The 9003-nt window shown below is 43.3% G+C and overlaps 1 protein-coding gene across 1 annotated transcript; it reads right to left on the bottom strand.

Moving 5' to 3' along the window:
• Positions 1 to 2186: 2186 nt before the first annotated feature.
• On the bottom strand, positions 2187 to 4296 carry LOC146970618 (scavenger receptor cysteine-rich type 1 protein M130-like; the record flags this gene model as incomplete). The annotated part of the gene is made up of 3 exons (XM_085805933.1): positions 2187 to 2518; positions 2607 to 2921; positions 3912 to 4296. Coding segments are annotated over 3 exons (1032 nt in total), but the record flags the coding sequence as incomplete, so codon positions are not given.
• Between the last annotated feature and the right edge of the window lie 4707 nt (positions 4297 to 9003).

Raw genomic sequence — 9003 nt, 5'->3', positions numbered from 1 at the left:
GCTACACACACACACAGCTGAGGGGAAGAAGCGCTTGTCGACCGGCGCGGAGAAATAAGCGTCTGTGAACAGGAAGGCCGCGGCTCGCATGCGATTTTCATGGTGCTTCGGCGGCCGGTGTGAACCCGGCGCAACGATGTGATGTGGAAGTGACGAACACGTCCGGATAAGTTCCTCGGTGCTAGTGCTACTGCCAAGTAGCCTACGAGTCATTCAATGGGCCAAATTTAAAATGCTTGCGCGTTGAATTGCCACTCAGAATCTCAGAATTAATTGCGTTAATTTTTATAACACATTATGTATCAAAGGCTCTTATTCTGAAGCAGCATGCTCTTGTTGTGAAGGAGCGCCTCAGGAAATGACGCAGTCACCACCAGTGAAGAAGTGAGAGCACACAGGAAAAAGTCGAGCTGACAGAGTTTTTTTCTCCTTTTCCTTTCCCACCTGCGCTCACTGTGGACTTAATAGTATTTTTTGCCTGAAACACGGTCGTTTTTTGTTTGAAGAGGGTTATTGTGCCACTCCAAATGTTTAAGTGAATGAACAAAGTGAGTATCGTTTCATACTGTGTTTACTAGCACACTTAGCTAAATATCATGTGCTTTCTGCCGCCGGACGGTAATGGAGGTCCGTGGTGTTTACATTGTTCATGAATATACTGTGAACGCTGGTAGCCGAGTGTTGTGTGTGTGTCCAGCAAGCTAGCTGTCGGAACGCAACGTTGTTTGGGTCGTTAATTTATCAGCTGTAGGCCGCCATGTGCGCCGAGTGTTGTCTTTTGTTTATACCCTGCTTCGCCAGGAGAGGGAGCTATTGACCACTAGTTAACCCATACCTGTGCTCCTGTGGATTTAAATGCATTACTGTTGCATATAAAGAAAAGACACTTATATTTTCTGATTGTGTAAACATTTATTATTCCTTTTATTATTTGAATACATTTATTATAATGGTTATGTGGTTTGTTACCATTTTGCAGAACTATACAACAACATTGAGAGCACAATAAATGCCACCATCAGCGAACCTGATTCAGGCCTCATTACTGTGTCCTGACCGGCACCTCATCTTGACCACTGTAACAACCTTAAAAGAGCTAGCCCTACACCTTACCTCTGAAACACATTCATTTGCAGTGTAATTCATTAATCTAATTAACGCATTAAACTGACAGACCTAGTTACTGAACATTTCTGTCTCCACAATAAAGGAAGGAAGACACTGAACCTGACTGTCACTGATGATGTCAGTAGCTGCGTTTCCATTACAGATTTTCGCAAAATAAAAGCGATATTTCTGAAACTTCGAAAAAGTGCAATTGCTATTTGCGGGTGTTTCCATTGAAAGATATTTTGCGAATGAGCCGTAATGCGTCTTGCGTTTCTATGGTGACGGCACAGCGATCTCAGCTGCCTACAGCTGTTGCTGTTATTGTTTTTAACAAAGACAAAAACAGCGCTTGATTGCTGAAAGGCAAAGCCCGTGTGGCGCTGGCAGCGGCCACAGATAAGGACGCACTCACACGGGCCAGTTGTACCGTGCTGAAGCTCTAATGCCCCCTCCCCTCTCCCCCGTTGGCCCGCACTCACACCACCTCGAACCCAAGCTGATCAAGCACGGTTGCCTCCGTTGATATAGAGAGGGACTATTTGTTTACCAACACGGCGGATGTGCGCTTTAACTTGACTGCAGAAAGAACGGAGCCTTTTAAACACCAGCGGTGATGAGGCGCTGACAACAATATAGGTGGTTGTGTGTCCACACACCCGTACTGGTTTATGTGACTTAAGGTGACATTTCGGCACAGGAGGGAGTGGGAGCGTGGATGCGAGCCAATCTTCTTCAACCATGCACGGAAAAGGGGAACGATAGGAAAGGTTTTTCTAATTTATTGAGAAACAATGCCCAGGTCAGCAATGCATGACAATAAACATGTGGTTCATTTGTCCCCTCAAGTTACATAAACCAACACAGCGTGGACACACACAACTCCGGTGACGCCGGTGACGTGTAGAAAAGCGAAAAAAGTGTTTCCATTACACTTTTGCGATACACGTTTGTATCGATACGTCTCAAAAACCACCTCATGAGAGCGCAAAAACTTTTTTGCGATATTTGAGAGTTTTTTCGAAATGTAGGTGTTTCCATTACCAGTTTTTAATTTCGATATTTAGGTTTTGCGCATTTCAAGGGGTAATGGAAACGCACCTATTGATGGACTCACCTGAACAGGTGAGCTCCACGGTGTAGGGAGAGGAAAGTGATGATGATGATGAACACTCCTTCAGGGTAGATCCAGACAGAACACAGTCAGTGTCGATCCCCCACACAGACCTCCACGAGGACTCATCTCTTCTTCTTGTTGAAACAGCAGAGCCACAGTCCAGATCTCTACAGACTACAGATGCTTCCTTCAGGTTCCAGTAGCTGTTGATGTTTGCCACTGGTCTCCACTCTCCTAGTTTCAGCTGCAGTTCACCTGCACAGCGACTGGCTCCTCCCACCAACCTGACAGGCTCTGAACACAGAGAAGAGAGTGAAGAGTAAAAGAAGTGAGTTTGATTCAAACAGAAATGAACAAATCCAAACTGTAGCTCCACTTGTACCTGAGCAGGTGAGTCCAACAGCTTTGCCAGGTGAGCAGCTGGTTCTAGTTGAGCCTGAGCTTCTACAGTCCAGGAGAGCTGACTCGTTGCCTCCACACTGGAACTCTTTGGTCCACATTGGAGCCTCCACTGCTCCATAGAGCACCCCCTGGAGGACTGAAGGAGCCCCATAGCCAAGCTCCCTACAGACCACCTCTGCATCCTGCTGGTCAAAGTCATCTTCACACACTGAGGACCACCACTGGTCAGACTGGTTGGACTTGACCTCCAGTCTGCCTGAACACAGACTGGTCCCATTCACCAGCCTGACAGAGTCTGCAGAGAGAGACACAACATTTAAACTTTGACCCTGACCTTTATTTACTGTCATATCAACTTTAAACTCATCAGCATGTGTCCAGAAATGAGTTCCTTCTCTGTCCCCAACTCAACCATTAAAGAAACTCAAAGTCCAGCTCTTGAGTCAAAGACTCAAGTCAACCAACCAACGGTCTGGACTTCAACATAATGATAATAATAATAATGGATTACAAAACAACGTTTTTTTTAATTGATAACTATTTGTGACTCGGATTTATTGATTGAATTTGGTTTGAAGCTATTTTTTATTTGGTTTGTTCTTAGTAATAAATGTTGTCAAATTGAATGGCATATCATTATACAGTCATTTTTTAACTGTTGACGTTAAGGGCCTCCAAATAACATTTTGCTTAGGGCCCCAATTTGGCCAGCAGCTGCCCTGGTCTCTGATGTCTTTACAGCAGAAATAAACCAGAGAGAAATCTGTCAAACTCTGAAGAATGAGATCTGTCAGAGATGATGAGCTCAAAGAGACTGAAGGGTTAAAACAGTTGATGTTAAAGAAAATAATGAAGCAGAGGAATGAGAGGAAGACGACTCACTACAGTGAAGGCTTCCTATAGGACATAGAGCTTTCTTCATTATTTACCATACATGAGGTCTGTTCCTCTCCAGCACTGACCAGGGGGCTGCCTACACCTGTACATGCAGGAAGCCCATGGGGGGGGGGGGGGGGCTGCTTTATAGTACTTTTAGATCAGCTGAACTGCATCAAAGTATGAAAGTTGATTTGTTGAAAATGTTTTCCTACATCTCCAAACTGTCTAAATGTAAGTGGAAAGTGGAAGTTGACTTCTTGACTAAAGTCGATGATGTAACATGTTGAGATATTAAATGTCTTGTTTTCAGACCTTCACTCACTTAGATACAAAAAGAACAAGTTACTGAACATTTCTGTCTCCATTTGAACCTGACTGTCACTGATGATGTCACTGATGGACTCACCTGAACAGGTGATCTCCACGGTGGAGGAAGAGGAAACTGATAATGAACACTCCCTCAGGGTAAATCCAGACTGAACACAGTAAGTGTTGATCCCCCACACAGACCTCCTTGAGGACTCCTCTCTTCCTCTTGTTGAAACAGCAGAACCACAGTCCAGATCTCTACAGATTACAGATGCTGCCTTCAGGTTCCAGGTGTAGCTGTCCACTGGTCTCCACTCTACTAGTTTCAGCTGCAGGTCACCTGCACAGCGACTGGCTCCTCCCACCAACCTGACAGGCTCTGAACACAGAGAAGAGAGTGAAGAGTAAAAGAAGTGAGTTTGATTCAAACAGAAATGAACAAATCCAACCTGTAGCTCCACTTGTACCTGAGCAGGTGAAGATTAATTACTTTGGCTCCATCTTGTGGTAACATGAAGAATGACACTGATATAAAACAATGACAACAAGAGAGTTGCTATTACAATGTACATTTAAAGCAGAAGTAAGTGATATATTTGTGTTAATATGAGTCTTAAATAGTTATATCTTCCGACAGCAATCACTTACATAGAGTGTTTGGACTGAAACACGGGTCTCTCAGTCCCTCTGCTCTGCTCTGAGCCGAAGAGAAAACATTTATCGTATCCTACAGTTTTTATCCAATGAGGAGAGAGAACGGCATGCAGGGCTGTGTGTGCAGCCAAGGAACGCCGTGAATGTGGCAACGTAGGGACGAGGACTGTTATGGTGCGTTCAAGGAAACTCGTATTTTTCCGACCGTGAAGTGGTACCAGTTCGATCTGGTACGAGTTCACGGGTCAGAAGTTACGAGTGGCCGTTATAGTGACTTTCACCGGTAAAACAGGTCGGAAAAACACGAGTGGGTTGCCTGAAACGCTACAAAGTCGTAAGTTGTGACTTGAAGCTGTAATTTACGATTTCAAAAGCCTGCCTGGAACGCAGCATTAGCGAAAACGACCGGACCACTTACTTCTGCTTTAAAGCAGAACTATGCAGGATTTGGGCTGTAATTATTGTGGCTCAGAGTCACTGTGATGGTTGAGTGACCTGTTATGAAGTGAATGGGGTCTAGGCCAATGCGCTCACCCCCCCCACTGGCTGAAAACCGCACTTGCAAGATCAGTCGTCCGTCTCGGTGTTACAAATCTCGTCAATGGATAGAAGTATCGCGAGAAACTGCCTTACGGCAGTACGAGATAAGAACGCATATGACGTCATGCATGTCACGAATCGTGATTGGTTTGAGTTCGGAAAGTCGGAGGAAACCATGGAAACATGAAATGTTTACTGATGAAGTTCAGCTTGTGGCTAACGGGGAGCTAATGCTAACACAGATACACACACCATGGGTCTTTTATAAGATAATGTAATACATCATGACACACACACACACACCTTCGCGTTTTGGAACCTTTATTCCTGTCTGTGTATGTCTGTGTCTTTGTGCCTGTGTGTGGCTGTATTAGCGTTAGCTCCGTGTTAGCGTTAGCTCCGTGTTAGCATAGCGTTAGCTCGGTGTTAGCATAGCGTTAGCGTTAGCTCCGTCTTAGCGTTAGCTCCGTGTTAGCGTTAGCTCGGTGTTAGCAGGGCTTAGTAAACAGCAGTAAACACAAGCACGTGTAGGGGGGGTGGAGGAGGTGGCGGCGGCGAGGTTTTACGACAGTGACATGTGCCTCCCAGAACTGTGGGGGAGCTCCGGAGAGGGAAAAAAAGAGAAACCAACGAAGGAGCGAGCTATTTCCGGCCGACTTGCAAAGTTCTGCTTTAAGTCACAACCTCTGACAGCAAGGAGCAAAGGAGCAGCCTTCATCTCACTGAGCTGATTGGGAAACATGATCTTATCTGTGGCTTCACTAAATGACTAAGTCAAACACCAGGATGGCAGCAGCTGTCAAAGCAGATTTCAAACTGATGTCAAGACAGAAAAATTAAAGTACACATATGGTATTAAAGGAGTTCAGTCTGATACTAGCGCTGCTGAGGTATTTAACTCCAGAACAACCTGGTTGACACGCTTCTCCTTGACCGATGCTCTTATACCAAATGGTAATTAGTGTGACTGCTGAAGCAGTCACACTATTGTTCTTCTGTTTGGCCATTTTCTTCCGCCTTTTTACGGTCTTCTTCTAGTCCTTCATACTTTGTGCTATTTCAACAATTCATATATCAAAACGTGCAGCTTTCTTTGAACTTTATCGGCATTACTTTTCTCTTTTTAACTATTTATACTTTTTCAAATATTTAACTTTTTCACAAAAAATCTCACATTCATCAAAGTCTCAACCTCTCTTCTTCACAACTCCACTGTAGTGTAGGGGGTAGGGTAACTGCCTGCCAACCCTAAGGTAACTGGTTCGAATCCAAGGGAAGAATTCTTGTTATGTTATGTTGAATTCTGCTCTCCTCCCCCGCCTTCAATTGGTTACAGGTGTTTGTTATCTCCTTGATTACTCATACCAGTTTGCAGCACATCATCACATTACAATGAATGACAACAGTCTTGAAAGCAGTGTGCTCTCTGTAGCCGAGTGGCAGAGTAAAGGTTTAGTGATCATATGGTCATGAGTTCGATTCCTGCCTCAGTCATTTCACATCATTGCTTGACTTTTGATTCCAATTATTCAGCTGTCATTGGACAGTCTTTGATTCCTCATAGTATAAAGCTCATTGTAACTCAGGTTCTCTGTGGCCATATGGTTAGTGTGTTAGGTGTTGTGCTATTTCAACAATTCATATATCAAAACGTGCAGCTTCTTTTGAACTTTATCGGCATTACTTTTCTCTTTTTAACTATTTATACTTTTTAAAATATTTAACTTTTTCTGCAAATTAAACTCTAGACAAATTATTTTCTCCAGTTTTGTAGCCACACTTGTCTTCTGGCTAAAATTCTGGTCAAAAATGCAAAGAGACTTAGATAATAATTTAAAATATTTTTTAAATGCAGCCAGGGAGCTCTCTGCTCTCATTCAGCCCAATGCTGAGAGTTCTCCACAACTCTGTCTGTAGTCCAGTTGGTTACAGGTGTTTGTTAAGAGACGCATTAATTGCTTCTGCCACCGTTTGCAGCACATCATCACATTACAATGGCAACATGCTTATGTCTGTGCTCTCTGTGGCGAAGTGGCAGAGTAAAGGTTTCTTGATCATGAGGTCATGGGTTCGATTCCTTACTTTTTTTTTTAAGCAGAAGCCAGTGATCCTCTTATCAAAGGTTTTCTTTACCCCTCACATACTGTCTCTGTCTGTAGCCTAGTGGTTAGCTTGCTGGTCTGGAGACCTGAAGGTTGCTGGTTCAAATCTTGCCTCAATAACAATTATAGTGAATTATTTTCCCAGTTGTCCTCTGTTGACTTCTGATAACTTGCTTCATGTTGAAACTGCTGCTCTCAGCCTGAAATTCACAGAAATTTTCATTCTAAGTCATTCAAGCTTGACTCTCAAGCTTTCTTGATGTTGACAGTGTGCAGATCATTAACAGACAACAGTCTCTGCAACTGTGTGTGCACTGTGGCCTAGAGGCAGAGTGGAAGTCTAATGACCATGAGGTTGTGGGTTCGATTCCAACCTTGGTCAAACATTTGTATGGTGATCACTGCTTGCACTATTTGCTAATTCTGCAACAGCGTTCAGTTGCTATCAGCAGTCACACCATTTCCATTCTTGGAAATGCTTTTTCTAGTTACCTCATGGTCCCCAAAGTCAACAAAAAATCAGCAGGTGGAAGAGCATTTTCCCACCGTGCCCCACTCCTCTGGAACCGGCTCCCGCAATCAGTCAGAGATGCAGATTCCATTACCACTTTCAAATCCAGACTAAAGACCCATCTATTTTCTCAAACATACGGTATAGCCTGATAGCACGTTTTATTTCTGTTCTGTTGTTTGTTTTGTTTTTGTTTCATTTTTGTTCTTTGTTTCGTGTCGTCACTGTTTCTGTTGTTGTTTCTGTTGTTGTTGTTGTTGTTGTTGTTGTTGTTGCTGTTCTGTCATGTTGGCCTAATTAGGGCCACGGGCAATCGCACCGGGCACTACTGTTATTGTGTGGATTTTTTCTTCCAGCATTCACACTATTGTTATTCAAATCTTTATTCTCTTTTTTTATTAGTGTGACTGCTTCCAGCAGTCACACTATTGTTCTTCTGTTTGGCCATTTTCTTCCGCCTTTTTACGGTCTTCTTCTAGTCCTTCATACTTTGTGCTATTTCAATAATTCATATATCAAAACGTGCAGCTTTTTTTGAACTTTATCGGCATTACTTTTCTCTTTTTAACTATTTATACTTTTTCAAATATTTAACTTTTTCTGATTTTTTTCAGCTTTATAATGTGTGTGTATTGCGTCTAACGAGCAGAGCTAGAGTGGTGCTAGAGTGGAGAGAGGCAAAAAAACATTCTAGAGTTTTTCTGGCTAAACTGTCAGCACGGCCACAAATTAAACTCTAGACAAATTATTTTCTCCAGTTTTGTAGCCACACTTGTCTTCTGGCTAAAATTCTGGTCAAAAATGCAAAGAGACTTAGATAATAATTTTAAATATTTTTTAAATGCAGCCAGGGAGCTCTCTGCTCTCATTCAGCCCAATGCTGAGAGTTCTCCACAACTCTGTCTGTAGTCCAGTTGGTAGGGTGGCCGCTTGCCAACCCCAAGGTCACTAGTTCGAATCCAGGCTGAGCAATCTTGTTACGTGATGTTGAATTCTGCTCCCCTCCCCCACCCTCAATTGGTTACAGGTGTTCGTTAAGAGACGCATTAATTGCTTCTGCCACCGTTTGCAGCACATCGTCACATTACAATGGCAACATGCTTATGTCTGTGCTCTCTGTGGCGAAGTGGCAGAGTAAAGGTTTATTGATCATGAGGTCATGGGTTCAATTCCCTACTTTTTTTTTTAAGCAGAAGCCAGTGATCTTCTTATCAAAGGTTTTCTTTACCCCTCACATACTGTCTCTGTCTGTAGCCTAGTGGTTAGCTTGCTGGTCTGGAGACCTGAAGGTTGCTGGTTCAAATCTTGCCTCAACAACAATTATAGTGAATTATTTTCCCAGTCGTCCTCTGTTGTCTTCTGATAACTTGCTTCATGTTGAA

This window comes from Trachurus japonicus, chromosome 17 (assembly GCF_045865225.1).
Source record: "Trachurus japonicus isolate A0001 chromosome 17, Traja_1.0".
Classification (NCBI taxonomy): Eukaryota; Metazoa; Chordata; class Actinopteri; order Carangiformes; family Carangidae; genus Trachurus; species Trachurus japonicus.
Note: the sequence above shows the minus strand (reverse complement) of the source record. Positions and strands in the feature narration are given on the sequence as shown.